Source organism: Artemia sp. Qi Xiang Cuo, chromosome 3, assembly GCF_049724085.1.
Source record: "Artemia sp. Qi Xiang Cuo chromosome 3, ASM4972408v1, whole genome shotgun sequence".
NCBI lineage: Eukaryota > Metazoa > Arthropoda > Branchiopoda > Anostraca > Artemiidae > Artemia > Artemia sp. Qi Xiang Cuo.
The window spans coordinates 95,071,227-95,088,789 of NC_142796.1; the positions used below are offsets into that span (position 1 = coordinate 95,071,227).

The following is a 17,563-nucleotide window of genomic DNA, read 5'->3' on the forward strand; positions in this document are numbered from 1 at the left end:
AGCAATCTTTATCTTTCGTGCCATTGATATTAAAAGAGCAGGTTGAGACGGACAAGCCATTTCTGAATCACACGTTTGCTCAGGACATCACGCAGAATACGACTTTTCAGGCTATAAAATGCGTGAATGGGCTCACGATTAGCGCATTTTGGATCAAAAACACAGGAGGAATCACGGATTGATACATGAGAGCCGACACAGCGGCTGCATTTTGTTGGGTTATTGCACTTGATTTTCATGTGGTTGGGAGATTGACACTTATGACAGCAACGGGACGGGCGCAGGATTTCAAAGACCCGGAAGGATTTATAACCCACCTTGAGCCCGAGTCTTAGGCTATTATTCTGGGCTAAAGCATCATCAAAGGTAATTTTTACAGTCAGGGATTTTCCCAAATGTTCAGCGTCGATGGCACCTTCACAGTCTTTAAGAATCATCGCATCATAAATAGCTGGCACTCCCTTAACAATGCCATGAATTTTCTTTTCATGCATCATGACGTCACATCTATTCATTACGGTTGGAACCATATCACTGAAAATCTTTGCTGCAGATTGACTAATCTGAACAAACAGCTTATCGCCAGAAGGCTATATGATGTGAATAGCTTCATGACCAGGAATTTTGTTAGTAGCTTGAGCCCGTTTCGAAGGGTCGTCAAGTTTAGTATGCACTTTTGAAATGATAACGGTGGCGGAGCTTCCAATGTGGGGACTAACATAAGAAACGGGAAATGACGGAAAATTTAAATTATAATCAAATTCTGGAAGCAAGTTTATGATAAGCAGCAGCAGGAATTACAGGCGCTTCAGTGGGTGAAACAATTTTGTACTTTGGCACTGTTAACTCCTCGTTTTCTCAGTTCCAAAGCAAATCAATCATATCTTTCACATGCCGAGCGGATGCATTATCACCTTGTCCCTTTGGTGTTTTTTTGTTACTAGGGTATATTTCTACCAATAAATAAATTTTAGAATCTTCGAGAATATTTTCAGGAAAAAACTCTACTGCAGGACTAATAATACCCTCATCACCAATACCCGTTCAAATGTTTGATTGGATGGAATTAAGAATAGCTGAATGCAAAAACATTATTATTTTGCTTAGCACAGCTCAAAATAACCTAGGTCCAAAACATAGCCGAAATTAAGCCATTATCCAGATTAAAAAGGCCCATCAAAACTTCATATGCAATCATTAAAACTAGCACTAAAGTCCATATATATCTGCAGTCTCAATGTTATAATATATTCCAAAGTTAATCCGGCTTAAGATGGAACTATTATACACTGGTCAAATATATTTATGATGCGAAATCACTATAGTGGTTTTCACATCCGCTAGGTAGCCTTGTCACACGGATTTTAAAACAATCGCAATAATAATTAGGGATTTCTTTTCAAAATATACGGGATTTCATTTGTGTGATTGTATCTTATCTTTCTCTCTGCGCCATTTTGTATTGCTGGATCTGGAAGTGAAACCCTTGCTCAACTTTGGACTGGCCCTTGTAAAGAGATATTAATGTCTTACAATTACGTACGATTTGGATTTTTCTGAAAGTAGAATATATCTCATTAAATATGAATGTTATTTTGCTTAATCAGGCCTAGTTGCAACTTGTAGTTTAGGTCCTAAATGGATATCCACCATATGGGAGTAAAGTTCATTTGTGATGCAAATGGATGTTATATTTAGATTGAGGATGCAAGGTCAATATATACGAAATCATATTATTGAGTTAGGACTAAAGTGAATACACCATTTGGTGCCTTTTTTTATGCTGATTACAAATATAATAAGCATTTCCATTGGAAATGAATTTCAGCCCCTCCTCCCTATATAGGCTATACCTAACCTAACCCTGAATTGGCTTATATAGGGGGGGGGGGGGCTGAAATTTATTTCCGATAGAAATGCTTATTACATTCATAATCAGCATTAAAAAAAAGGCATCAAATGGTGTATTCACTTTAGTCCTAACTCAATAATATGATTTGATAGATAGGGTAAGACACCCAGTAGTTGGACACTTTAATCACTGAAAACTTTTTGACATTTAAACTACTCTAATTACTGTATTATACCACCTAGAAACTTAATTTTTGTATCAAAAAATTTCTGAACAAGTAGGTTACTAATTCAAATAGTTTCAGTTGTACAATGCCTCCTATTTTTGAATTTACTAACAAGTGACAATTCTGCCTAAACTCAGACATACAAACGGCTCATTGTAATTCGGTTATTAAAATAGTATAAAAGATTCTGTCCGAGAATAGGCAGGTGGCTGACTACTGGGTGTCTTACCCTAGCCTATTCGCACATTCGGGGGGTGGGGGTATATGTTCTGTGAATATATAGGTCTTAAGAAATTCATGAATTTCTTAGGAAAACAAGGAAAGAAGTGAAGATAAAGGCTCTCCCCCTGCAAAATGTGTTATCTAGGATTATTCTGCATATTATGGAGTAAGAATTGTTTTCTTAATATGTTTCCTTATGTTCAGCTGGACTCCTACGCTTAAAATACTGGTTGTCTAATTTCAAGATTTGTATATGTATAAACTGTCAAATTAGCCATCTGGTGGTATCCCATCCTAAATTAGAAATGTTGCTTATTATTTTTTATTTATTTTGCCTTTATTATGTGCTATTAAAATTTATCTATCATTTAGGCCTAACTTATGAGTTAATTACACTAAAATGGCTGATTTTAGGCTTATCATCAATATTTCAAATTTTTGTTTTCATAGGCCTAATTATTATTGCTCATTCTGATATTGGTCATGTAGAACAATATAAGTCTAAAATTAGGGTTGTTGAGAAGAAAACATGTTAATAAAATTATTCATTCTTTATAAAATGAATATACAGAATAGGCCTATGACTAGTTGCAGTTAACACATTGTGACTTCATTTCCACTACCCTATTCTTTAACCCTAGCCCCCAGTATCAGGGCTTCCACTCTCAAATTTTAAAATTTGGGGACAAACCTTAAAAACTCGGAGTGTTCAGGGACAAGTCTTCAAGATTCAGGGAATTTTCAGGGAAAAAACAAAATGTAATTTTGTTGCAAAAATTTAGGAACCAAAATTGGTCTTAGCTGTGGTTTCAGGCTCAAGTAGGGCTTGGATCCATGTAAAAAATCAAGCATTTTACAGAGTAGGTTTTAGACCCAGAGCATGGGATTGGAAACCATAGCTGAAAACACTTATTGCTGATATTGTAGTAAAAACTTCAAAAATGTTTTCAAATTATTAAAAAAAATAGTGAACACATGTGAACTGTAAATACCAGTAGCAGTTTTTCATTAAATCATTAATCTCAGCAGTTCATTAATAATATTCAAAAACAAATATTGTTCGTGGTTTCTAGATATGTAAATTATATAGGCAAAATTCAACCTATAATTATGGGGCAACATTGAAACTTAAACAAGCAAGAACTAAATTAAACAAGTAAATTTAAACTTAAATTAAAAGGGAAATTTGACTACAATTGACACATTATTGGGTTTTCATGCTGATTCCAAGGTTTTAGGTGTTTACCCCCTGGAAAATCCTCCTGTGAAAAAAACTGGGAAGTACCCCTCCCCCTCACAAAAAATACCCCTTTAGAAAATACTCTCCTGCTGAAAACCCTGTGAAAAATACCCCTGTAGAAAATATCCCCCACCCCATCCACCAACCCTGCGGCCATCAGTATTTCAAATAAAGTAATTATTACAGTCTCATTTTTATGTTAAACCATCTAATGTCAGGACATGATAGATATATACTACAGATCGTGTACAAGCTACTTATTCTTTTTTCTTTTTACACTAACATTATTCAGCAATATTAACCAACAGTTTGTGGTAAATAAGTCCAAAAATAATATAGAACTTTACAAGAAAACAGCATGAGCCTAATAACCAAATTTGTACTTCAAGCTGTAATGGAAACTTTTATGAATAATATTTTTGGGGTCACTTCTGTTTAAATCCCCTATTCTCCAACCTTGTACATAGTCTATAGCTAAATTTTGCCCCATTAGGAGGGGGTGGTGCATTTTTTATGTTAAGAATATGGTATTTAGGGACAGTTCTCCCAATAAAATAAATTATACTACGATTTCTTTAAATTCTTTTGTTTTTATCTCAGAATTAGCCTCCCATACAGAGTTTCTAAAATGGTTCAAGCATTAGAAGTTGTAAAGGTAGGCCTAGATATTTAAACAAGTTTACTTGGCTATCCCGAATTTGAGCAGAACATGTTTTCAGTAAAATTTCCTTCGCCTAACTAACAGCTTTGCAAGACTGTAAAAAGATCCTAAAACTACAGTTTGAAATATTACATGGGTGAAGGGACCAGAATAATAATTGTGATGGGAGTATTAACAAATACAATTCTCAGATGAAAAAGAAAATGACTTAAATTTTACACACTGAATGAAAGAAAAAATTTTAATGGTAAGAATTCCTGGCAAAAAGATCAATTCCTTCAATATATTATGCCTTCAATCATTAAGTATTAAACATTAATACAGTATATCCAAGACCAAAAACAGAAAAAGAAAACAAAGTTCAAACTTATGATTTGGCTTTCAAAACAATTCTCCCTCTTTAGAAGTTCAATTTCAGAACCCAAAATCCAACTGAGCATTCAACAACTAAATAATATTCTTGTCTAATTTTGTTAAGATTGTCTTGACCACGAATGACATAAATGTAAGAATCTTAATAGCATTTGGAATACTGCATTTCAAATGGTTTAATCTAAATGCAAGAAAATGAAAGTTTTGTGAAAATATGAAGAACTGTCTATACTTAAATTGTATCAGTCTGGTTCTTATGCAAAGTAACACAGGAGACAAAAATTAACAAGAGAGAAGTGAGAAATTATGGTATGTAAAGTAATGTTTGCTAGGGATAGTCACTAGGGGTGATACCGTGATTGGTTGATTTCAGGGAAATTTTGGGGATTTAGGGAACCAAATTTTTTTGGGGGGAGATACATAGATTTTCAGGGAAATCCCTGAAAATTTGGGGATAGTGGAAGCCCTGCCCAGTATGGAAAGATGTAATTCAAATTACATATTTCCCATGCATAACAGTAGCGTATCCAGGATGATTTTTTTTTTTGGGGGGGGGGTGGTCTGTCAGTCTACCTTTTTATAGCAGTCATGTGAGCAAGAAAATTATCTATCATAGTGCAAGATTTCAGGCAGGGGGTGTGGGGGGGGTAGCTAGGTAAAGAAATGAAAAGTACACACTTGTCATGAGTATTTCTTGTTGTAGACTTTTTTTTGTTTGACAATGGATGAACAAAAAAGTCAGAATTAAAAAAAAAGTTAGAAGCAGTGACAGTTTCTATTTTGGACGAGTAGATGTTTTGGAACTGCCGCAAAGTTGCAGAATTTAGAAAAAAAAAGTGCATTATTCCTTATATTTGCCTATGGGACCCTTGTTTTAGAGAACCAAATAAATAAAAAATAATATTATATCAAAGACAATTGCCCAGAATTTGGTTTTGGGGGGGGGCCTCAGTCTACCTAATATAGCAGCCATGAAAGAAAGAAATGTATTGATATTAATATTGTTTACAGAGGATGAAGCACAATTAAAGTTTAAAAAACAGAATCAACTGCACTTAGAGAAACAAGCAACAAAAGACAACCTAACCTCTCACAGTAACAGCCGCCAGTCTTTTTTGGCTGCAAATTGATCAAAAACTTGGTCAGCATCGACCTGGATATTGTGGTTCAGGGTCATGTGAGCTAGTCCGTTCAGATGATCCTCACCCGTTGAGCTCTGCAGATAGGTTTTTAATTGCTTAAGACAGCTAAACCTCCTCTCAGCAGAAGCAGTAGTCACTGGTAATGTCTGAAAAATCATCAAAAGCCTTTGAATGCATGGGAAAAATTTTGCATCGCATGACGCAAGAGTCAAAGCAGCAGTTGATGGTTTCTCAGACATTCCGAGCCACTTCTGTTTCCAAAGGACTAACTCACATTCAAGCACACGTATACCCCTGTGAAATTCCTTGTAAACAGCAACAGCATTCACAAATTCATTAATATTTAATGACTCGCTGTTAGCTGGCAAAAGCCTTATGATTTTGACAGAGGCCTCCTGATGGCGCAAAAATCTTTGATCAAGTTCTGCAATAAGTGAAGCAAAGTAAGGTTCAAACAATGACTCACAATCAAACACCTTGATGGACTTTTGGCGGATAGACCTTGGAACAGCTGGAGCCACATTTAACTCTTGTGCAAGCTCATAGGCTTTCTGAAAAATTGTTTCAAAATTATTTTGTTTAGATTGCAGTAAAGTATCAGAACATAGCTTAGAGAAAGAAAGTTTAGAGCCCCCAAAACTTCCTCATTGTGGCTTGGTAAAGCATCTGCAACTTTTAAAACAAAATATAATTCAAATTGACATAAAAAAATATCAGTAAAGTATCAGAACATAGCTTAATATGCCAACAGCACTCAACTAAGTCTAAATCTTTGGCTTGCAGCGCCTTAGAGACAGAGAGCATTATGGCACTTACAAACTCTAGCATAGCCATTGTGAACATAAAACTAAATTCGGTTGCTGCTGAAACCAATGCATTTACTTTTGAAATAACTTCCTTATCGCACTGTATGCTACCAACTATTTCCTCAAGTATGGAAATAATTGCACAATACAAAGACATGAAAACTAGAATGCAATCACGATGCTCCACCCATCTCATTTTGCACAACTTCACAAGCTTCCTCACAGAACTATTGGGACAAACAACAGTGACCGCTTCTACAAACATATTTGTTCTTTTTGGTGAGGATGATAAAAATGATAATCTGTGGTATAGTAGCAAAGGTTGACCTAACAAGTCCTACCCTACTAGTTTTACATAAAGCCAAATTTAAGCTGTGCAATGCACAGTGGGTGAAGATCACATACGGATATTTTTTCCTAGTTTCTGCCTGTGCACCAGAATACCAGCCTGACATGTTGCTGGCCCCATCAAAACCAACCCCCACAAATTTCTCCATTTTTAAGGCAAATGCAATGCATTGGCTGATGATTTGTTCTGCTACTGCTGAGCCGGGAGATTTCCACAAACAGAAAATCCAAGAAACCACTCTTCAAGTAAAGCACAAGTTTCATATTAGTATCTGACTACATGAACTAACTAGAACTAATTAGGCTTGTCAGCATGTATATCAATAACTGTACAACAAACCTGAAGAATCCTTTGATGCAATATGCAGATGACTGCAAGCTCCTAGGACTGGCCCAGAATGACCCAAATCTGTCAACTATGCAAGAAGATCTGGACAGACTATCTACATGGTCATCGGATTGGTGTCAACAGTTCAATACCTTAAAATGTATAAAGTTCTACATCTTTGACGCAATAATCCAAAACTTGCATATCACAAAGGAGACGCCCAGCTTGAGGCAGTCAGTGAGGAGAAGGACCTGGGGGTTATTGTTGACAATCAGCTGAAGTTTCACTGCCACACACAAGCTCAAGTTGCAAAAGCAAACCAAGCCCTTGGCCTCATAAAGCAAACATTTACCACCAGGAAGTTGGGAGTGATTACGAAACTGTACAAAGCCATGGTCCATCCTCACCTGGAATTTGGCATGACTCTAGCCTCTCCGTACTATAAGATGGATGTGAAAGTACTTGAGTGTCCAAAGGAGAGCAACTAAGTTTATCTCTGCATTCCAAGACAAATCTTACAAGGAACGTCTCACATTACTCAAACTCCCTACCTTAGTATACAGTAGGAAAAGAGGAGACATTATAGCAACTCATAAGTTGCTAGAAAATGACCAATTAAGTCATGTCTTTTCCCCGTCCTTCTCAACTTCCAAAAGAGGACACACCAAGTAGCTGCAAGCCCCCCGTTGCATCAACCAAGAGCGCCAACAGTTCTTCTCAATCCGTTCTGTCTCACTCTGGAACAGCCTAATCAAAGCCACTGTCCAAGCTAAAACTCTAGATGCCTTCAAGAAAGGAGTTGATCAAGACTGGGCCAATGCCAAATGGAGGCTGAACTGGGATGTCAAATCATAACCTCGAAACACCACCAGTAAGATTTCTACAGAAGGTTCAACACCACCTTATCTTGCTGGACATGCGATTTAAGGTAATGTTCTTTCTTTCCTCACGTGACCTTTCCATTTCAATGCTTAGCTTACACTGGAATTATAGCAGTGTTTGAAACTTTGAATGAACTATCGCCTCTTAGTCCAATTCCTTATTGTAATTCATTCATTGCAGAGAAGCTAGTGCTTATAGCTGCGGGGGTTAAACAATGAGAAAAATTTCTTGACATATTGTATGATTACAGGAGATGATTGCACATTTGATGATAAAATAATGATATAAGCTTGCTGGAGAAATGGATAGCCATTTAACAAGAAATGAAAAAAAAGAACGGGTGTTGCAAATAACTTAAAAGTGTGAATATTTCAGAACTTACTATATTGGCACTTAAAAAAAAGAAGAAAAGAAATTTCGGGGGAGGGGGCCGGGTTAGCCCCCCCCTGGATACGCTACTGCATGCATTTTGTCAACAAACAACTCCTGTTTCAACCTGTGCAGCCTACCTATAAATTGAATCTATTCTGACAAAATCAAGAAATAGAAAGACATAGGTTGAGTAAATACATAATTTGGGATATACTCGTATATCTGCATGTTAGGGGGGAATAAAGTATAGTAGAATCACAATCAAAATCTGCTAACTACAATTATTCTGCATACTATTAAATAAGAAATGGGTAAAATTCTAGACAGGCTACTTTTTGCTATCTTGGAAAGTGTCTTATGTTAAGAAAAGTTTTTAGTAATGAATCCAGTATCAAAAATGTTTTCCAGGAATGTATTGCTTAGCTACTATGTTAGCCATTTTCTGATTTCAAAGTCTTAGAAATTTGGGTAAATTTGCTGTAGACCTTATAATTTAGTGAAGATGAAAGTGAAATGACATTTGATGTCTTTTGTATGCTCTTTCATAAGTCAATTGTTTCTGCAGCTAATTGCATCTTAGCCCTTAAAGGGGCCATGAAGTTATTTTATATGAATAATAAAAGAGCATAAAAAAGCAACAAATGATGTTTTCAATTTCATTCTAGCTAAATTATATGGCCAACTGCAAATTTACCCACCACCCCCCCCTAATGTGCAAATATATACCCTGAATTGTTGACAACAGAGTTTGAATTGCAAAATTCAGTGCAATTTTGTCAACAGCATTTGAAAAACTTGAAACTGTAAAAAAATAGTTTCTAATTTGATTTGCATAATAAATGAGGTTTGAATTGTTATAAATAAGTATTTTTGGAATATATTACTCTTGAACAACCTATTTATTAGCTAGTGACACATTTTTAACCACTTTACAATAACTTAACTAGTGTTGATGACTTTTTTGTGTGGTTACCAAAATGAAATACCTTTAAGGCCCCTTTAATGGCTCAAGATGCAATTAGCCCCAGAAGCAATTATTGAATTATGAAAAAGCATAAAATAAAGCATCAAATGGTGTTTTCACTTTCGTCTTGGGTAAATTATAAGGCCTGCTGCAAATTTACTTAAATTTATCCAGGCCTACCTTAATTTTCTTTTTCTCTGGTTTTAGCTTTGAAAATACAATTCCTGTTATTTGAGTTGAATTTTAAGCTGTATGATTGATTTTTTTTCTAAATTTAGGAAATATGTTTACAGATCTTTAGAACTTGATAGATTAAGATTGAGCAAAGTTGGGAAGCTGTAAATACTTTTCTTTTACTCTGTTTAATCAGAAGATATATTTTGTTAGGTTTCACCTTTATAACACCAAGATTTTTGAGGCCATCAAAAGACAGTGCCCTCTAGACAGAGAAGGAGTAGAGATAGTCACTTCGAAATACCTTCCCAGGACATACTTCAGTCTGTAGATCCATCCCTGAACCTAACCTAAAGACTTTTCAAGATAGCAAAAAGTAGCTTGTCTTGAATTCTACTAAGAAATATGTTCTTACATAGCAGTTTCTTACTTAGAATGCCTTCTTGGGTAAGGTTGATATTAACAGACTATTGAGGTAGCTAAGAAATACAATTATCAGTACTTTCCCATTATATGGGCACCATGGGCGCCCATAAGGGGGGGAGTCACAGAATAAGTTTTCAAAGAAAAGTAAAGAGCTCTATTAAGCCAAAAATGGGCAGAAATAAAGTAAAATAGTTTTCCAAACATAAACTACCACAAATCAATATCAACAATTAAATGAAACTCAAAACGAACAGAAATTATAATAAATATCCGAATCAAAATCAAAACGACCAAAAATTAAAATGATTAGGGCTGACAACCTGCACGCCTTCTTAAGATCAGAACGTAACTTCGGCTTTACTGAAAAAAAAATGACCGTGGATTGTCAGTTTAATATACCTATACTGATACTTATTCCTAAAAATATAAAAAGGGTAAAAAAAGTGAGTAAAAGAAGTTTTTACTTATTTAAGTAAAAAAGTAAAAACATTTAAACATATTGTTTTCAGTAAAGCACAAATTATGTTCTGGTCTTGAGAAGGCATGGGGGTTATCAGTCCTACCAATGTTAATTTTTGCTCATTTTGAGTTTCATTTATTTATTGATAGTGATTTGTGATAGTTTTATGCTTGGATGAGTACTTGACTTCATTTCTGCCCATTTTTTGCTTAAAGGAGCTCTACTTTTCTTTGAAAAGCTAGTTTTGTGGAAAAAGTTTTTTTAATGGATTTCTGTTTGTTTTTTATTGACAAAGTCATTTTCATAAAAAAAAAAAATTCATATCTTTCCGTTTTTTTTCTATAAGAATCCATAGTTTGGCATAATTGTGGAGGTTTGACATGCCCAAAATCCCTAAGGACATAGTTGCTGGACCATTCTACTATGTTGAACAAAATAGTTCTCAAAATTCTGACTAGATGTGCTTGGGAAATAACTTGGCTTGCAAGACAGGCTGATTGCCCTCCAATCTCTTTTTACTCTTAGAAAGGACCCCAAAACTTTTAGTTTTGATTCAAATTAGCTTCTTTAAATGTTTCAATGATATTTCTAGCTATAATAGGGTGGTGGCCTATGATATTATATGCCTTTTTGAAAATCTACATGTATATAGTTTTTTTTTTTTTTTAATTGGAATGCCCCCTAAACACTTCCTAGAAGTTTCACCTCAATACTCTTAGCATTATTAGTTACAGTAACTGTAGTTGTATTATCTGATTTCAGAGACCACACTGCCTTTCCATGACAATAAAATAAAAGTTCAAAATAGGGATAAAACCCTTTTTAATAGACGGTGTATAAAAATTCACAAAAATACCAGATATTTCAGTCACATATACAGTGACCATCATCAGTAGTAAAATGGTCACTGTATATGTGACCAAAATATCCAGTATTTTTGTGAATTTCTATACACTGTCTATTAAAAAGGATTTTATCCCTATTTTGAACTTTTATTTTGTAGTTGTAGTACTAAAAGTATACATATAGTGCCTTCTGGCTAGTTCAAAATCCCCCACAACTTACTCTTAAAGATCTAACTTAATATCAAATAACTATATAATAATCAATAATAACTTATCAAATAACTTAATAATCAAATATTTCCTATATTTGATCACTGAAGAAATTGTTATAATCTCTTTGGACTATTGGCTACAAAATGGCTATCCCACATTTTGATTGAATGTGTTTGGGTAAAAGAGGATATCAGGGGGGGGGGGCTATTTTCTCTCCATCACACTAGACTCTCAAAATGGAACTAGAACCTTGCATTTCCAATCAAATGAGCCTCCTCTAAAGTTCACAAGACCACCTCTTCATAAAAACCTTACATCCCCCTGGGGCATAACCTAAAACGCGTATCCCTATGCTTGGGGGGGGGGGTGTCAACCCCAAAAGCTGTGTTATGAGATCTTTGGACTATTTTTGAGCAAATGGCTATCTTAAAATTTCTATTGGATGCATTGGGGGAAAATACAACAGGGGGGGGGGGGTATAGATGACCTCCAATAAATTTGACTTGTAAAAATGGCTCAACTCCTGATTTCCAATTATCCCTAAAATTCAGCCTATGGGTGCTCATGGTGGACATCTCTAAAAAGTAAAGTTTGGTTAATGCTAATGAAATATAACAAAATATGATCAATATATAATAGTTTATAAACAAATTTTAGCTATATATTTGTACATTAGGGGGGGGGGGTGGTGGATAAAGCATTACATATATTAAATACATAACCTAACTTAGGTACCTTTCCCCACCCCACCCCCCCCCTAAACCCCAAAAAACAACAGTTTAAATATAGTTCCCAGTGAGAAACCCCTGAATACTTGTTTATACAACATCAGATAGTGTCAAATCTGTTTTTGTTGAGTGGATGCCTCAGGTTTTTGTGACTGTTTTTAGATGTGTCCACATAATGGGAAAATACCCAACTATCTCTATAGTCAGAATTGCATCCTGAATCCAAATTCAGCATTTATTTGCATTAGAAATGAACTTTATCTCCCTCCACCCAACTACCCCTCCCCCCTCTAATTTACAATTATATACCCTGAATGGGAATATACCCTGAACTGGTATATATATAGCGATTGGGAGTGAATTTCATTTTTAATGCAAATTGATGTTAAATGTAGATTCAGGGTGCAATTCTGACTATAGAGGTATGTTTATTTCTTAGCTATCTGAATAGTCTGTTAATGTAAACCTTACACACCTTCTCAATAGCCCTAATTCTAGGCTTATACCAGACAATATTTTGTAAACATAGACTATTTTGGGGATTTATCATGATGTAATCTCTCCACTTTTTACCCATGGATCTTCTACTTTTTAGATTTTGATCTAGAAAGAAAAAGCATGCTTTCTTAGGAGTGTAAGTTAAAACAGGAGTGTAAGGCTTAAATAGAATTAGATAAGTGTAAGCTAGTTGGGATTGGCTGTCTACAGTCTTGTCAAATGCTTTTGGTAAATATACATCAATAATAAAATTCTAGCTTGGTGGCTTTTTGCTGTCTTGAAAAGCAGTTGAGTTAGGTGAATAAAACTTTCAGGAAAAAAATGCAGCACCACAAATATACCCTGAGAAGATATTGCCAAGCCACTATTTTGGTAAATTTTCAGATTTACTCACTAATGAGATACCTAAAAATTAGACATAAGCTTAGAATCAGAATCTCATACTGAATTGAAATATAACACTTATGCCAGAAATGAATTTAGGGACAAAGCAAAAAACATTAGGCCTACATGATTTTTTTGTGCTATTTCCAAATATATTAATCCATTTTCTTGGCAAATGGATTCCCCTCCCTGATGGTCCTATACATAGACCAAGAAATATATAAAAACTAAAAGAAAACCATGAAATTATTACTTTACAATATGCAGGATTAATCTGATTTTTATGTTTTCTTCCATCTGCTTTTAGAAATGATTTCAAGTAGCCTACTGCTTGAGTTAATACCTCACTTAATCACACAGGAAGATAAATTTCAGACTGAGAAAATAATTGGTTTAATGTAGAGCTATGACATGTGACTAGATTGAAGTAATAGAGAAATTATGTATTAGGGTTTTACTATACATTTCACCAAGTTTTATAATTTGGTGGAAGTCCCCAACAATAGTATTGTCTGACATAGGGGTATCTGCTGCTTTCCCAGTTTTTACACTGTGTCCATTTAGACTGTCACTCCTCTTTGATTTTTAGCTGCTCTCCTTTCATGGTCCTTCTTCAAAGAATTAGCATTTGTGACAGGAATTAGTGTGTATGCTCAATATTTTTCAAATACCAGGCTTGAGTTCACTGTAAATCACCATAGCAATAACAGCTGACAGTAAAGTGGCGCTTTAAAAACACTAATTTAGTTTGTTACGTTAATCAGCCATTCAGGTCATCATCTTATTTCAATGACACAATCCACTTTTTACCCATGCATCTTCTACTTTTTAGATTTTGATCTAGAAAGAAAAAGCATGCTTTCTTAGGAGTGTAAGTTTTTACTTTTGGAGAAGAGAGAAGGCTCTGGTCCTCCTCCTAGGTGCAATCTTTAGTTTTGCTTAAATTACATGTCAATGAACTTGTTATTACTGCATTATTTTTTTGTGGATGTTGTTGTCAAATGTTATCATCTTAATACTTGAAAGAGTTGAAGACTAGCTCTCACATTAAATTCATATTGTAGTAAAATCTTGCTGGTGGTGTTTTGAAGTTATGATCTGACATCCCAGATTAGCCTCTATTCAGCATTGACCAGTCTTGATCAATGCATTTCTTGAAGGCTTCTAGGGTTTGAGACTGAACAGTGGCTTTTGACAGGCTCTTTCAAAGTGGGACATAACAGACTGAGAAGAAGTGTTGGCACTCTTGCCTGGTGTAATGGAGGACCTGCAGCCTCTTGGTTTGACCTCTTGTGATAGTTGAGAAGAATGGGAAGAAGACATGACTTAGAAGCACTTTTGAAAATTGCACTTTCCAGCAACTTACAAGTTGTTATTATGTCTCCTCTTTTCCTATGGTATACTAAAGTAGGGAGTTTGAGTCAGATGAGATGCTCCTTGTAAGTTTTTGCTTGCAGTGTTGGATAAACTTTGTTGGTCTTCTTTGAACACTCCAATACCTTTACATCCATCTCATAGCTGAGAGATGCTAAGGCCATGCTAAATTTAGGTAAGGATAGACAATGGCATTATAAAGCTTCATTTATCACTCATGGCTTCTTATGATGATCATTACCTCAAGTTGTCCTTGCCAGGAACAAGGATACATTGTGTAGACACCAAGCTGTAAAGGAGATTCATTACTCTGCTCATTAGTTGTATTCTGGTCTTTTAGCCATGAATTGGTGGACTAATTTCTGTTGACTGCTTGCTAGGAGGCTTCAATACTGGGGACAGAACAGCATTCTAGCTAAGAAAGTTGCATACTTTAACTATAAAATTGGAATACAATTTATTTAGGTGTCTGATATTTGCTTGCTTCTGGTAGTGTTCAAAGGGGTACCCTGTTGTTCTAGAAGTAATATCTATCTGGAGCAGATCAAAAACAATAACCTGTACAAAAACCAATTTGTGACATTAAGACATATCCTTGATTATATGGGTATGCAACATATGGTACTGAAGTATTTGGGGTTGGGTAGTATATGGCAGATGTTGGAAACCTTTTTTAGATTTTATTAATTGTCATTGCACAGATTCAAGAACATGTTGATAAATTTTATTGACTGGAATTGCAATGCAAATCCCAAACTCACATTTTGGATAAATTATCCCCTTCATCAACTTATTCATTGCATAAGCCAGAAGAATTGCATACTGGCAACAATGTAAAAATTCTTTCCTTCAAATATAATTTTTTTCCAAAAAGTTGAATCCCAAAATTTCATTCTTAATTTATTCTTCTTTTTTTCTTAAAAAGAAAGAATCCTTTTTTTCTGCTAACTATAACAATTTTATTCAAACACCGTTTCTCCTCCATCAAAGCAAAAATGTGGAATTTTGTATTTTTTGCCAGAAGAAAGATCACGGATGCATGTTTATTTTATTTTTTTTTTTTTTCAGGGGCAATCATATAAATCCAGTGGTTCTAGAATATTGCAAGAGGGCTTGTTTGAAAGGAAATTAAAAATTCTAGTGTCCTTTTTAAGTGGCCACAAAAATTGGAGGCCAACTAGGCCTCCTCCCATGCTCATTTTTTTCCCAACATCACCCGATCAAAATTTTGAGATATTAATTTTGTTCGGCATTTCAAAAAATCTAATAACTATGTCTTTGAGGATGACTTAATCCCCTAGAGTCCCTGGGGGAAGGGCTGCAAGTTAAGAACTTTGCCTATTATTTACATATAGTATTGGTTATTGGTAAGTATACAGACGTTTTCAGGGGGGATTTGTTTTGGGTGGGAGAGGGGGGGAGGGTTACGTGGTAGGATATTTCCATAGTGGAAGGGAATTTTCTATGCCAGATTTCCCAGCATTATTTGAAAAATGATTAGAAATTAAATATAACTCAAAGTAAGGAGCAGCATTAAAACTTATAATGAACAGAAATGATTAAGTATATGAGGAGGTTCTTCCCCTAGTCAATACCTCACTCTTTATGCTAGTTTTTTTTGCACTTTCAAAAGAACTATTTATTCTAATTAAACAGCCTTTGTGATTCAAGGGTCATTCTTTGTGATTCAAGGGTCATTGAAATAAAATTCAAACTTTAGTGTAAAGAGCAAGGTATTGACTAGGGGGCAAATCCCCTCATATATGTAATAATTTCTGTTTGTTTTAAGTTTTAATGTTGTTCCTTACTTTCAGTTGAAAAAACTTTTTTTTTATTCATTTTTAAAAGATTATAAACCATAAGGATGATTTGGAATCTCTATAATCTGAAAACACAGCAATAATAGTTTTTTTTTTTAGTATGTAAAGTATTTAGGAAAGTATTTATTTTAAGTCATTTATCAGTGGAAGGTTTTATATGGTTAAATTAAGAGTAATATGAAATTTCTTGACTATTAACCAATTAGGTGTAGTATCCAACTGCATATGTTACACAGAAAGCTCACTTTTCTCTCAGACCCAGTCCAATCCTCTTTCTTAATCCTGCTTCCCAAATGAACCCCAGTCTTCATCTAAAAAAAGATGGCTCTCCTCCACCAGATCCACGTTCCTTCCACTCCCTTCTAGCTACCACAATTAACACACAAAGAACTGCTTTCTTTTATAACCATTTTAATTTCCCAAAGTTCCTTGTTACAAACAGCAGAAGCCTAAATTTTAACAACTTGATTGAACTAGGGGCCCTCTCAAGTACACAAAATTGATTTAATTGCCATAACCAAGGTCCAAGCACAGAACCCTGACTTATTGAAAATTAATAATAACTCCCAATTCGCAAAACTTTGTCCTCATGACCACCCCCTTGGTAAAATGGAAGGGGTAATATTATTATTTATAGGTAATTACCTTTTACCTAAATTGACTCATGCTCCCAGCCTTTCAAATTATGATGAAATCATTTGGGTAAGTGTAAGAAACATTGTTTTAGGGCCCTTTCAATTTAATTGTGTTTTGCTGCTTTTATTGTTCTCCAAATCAAATTGCTGCACAAAGAGAGCAATTCTATCTGCACAAAGAGGGCCATCATTTGAAATTGGGTAATAAGAGAATTCAGTAACAAAAAAAAAAGTTTTAAATTTTTGAAACATGTCTCTCATGACATGTCTGACATGACAGTTCAATCATCAACAAATTAGAAATATAATACCTCAGCAACCATATAAGAAAATCGAAATATATTTTCTTGTGATTATTATCGCTTCTAATCAGCAGTTGTACCAAACCTATCCGGCTAAAGTCATCCTCAGGGCTATACTGTGGTGTTTATTCTCGCCATAGTATAGTGCAGACAGTTTGATATCATCTATTTTCCCTTCTTGTTTTATTTTTATATTTGTGTTTAAAGCTTTTTCCAATAGGCAATGTTTAGAAGTCCTCCAAAAAAACTTCCCCCCATATCCCAAATCAAATTCCATAGTTGAATATAC

At 34.9% G+C, this 17,563-nt stretch overlaps 1 protein-coding gene across 3 annotated transcripts in view; it reads left to right on the forward strand.

Moving 5' to 3' along the window:
• Positions 1 to 1,411: 1,411 nt before the first annotated feature.
• Positions 1,412 to 17,563, forward strand: part of LOC148954779 (double-stranded RNA-specific editase 1-like) — a 60,686-nt gene continuing 44,534 nt past the window's right edge. For 2 of the 3 annotated variants that reach the window (XM_089086746.1, XM_089086747.1), the window contains exon 1: positions 1,412 to 1,539. In XM_089086746.1, coding sequence (XP_088942872.1) covers positions 1,525 to 1,539 — 15 coding nt within the window. In that variant the 5' untranslated portion in view covers positions 1,412 to 1,524. Of the gene's footprint in view, positions 1,563 to 17,563 lie in introns of all 3 variants that reach the window. The other variant, XM_089086748.1, reaches the window with a different exon arrangement.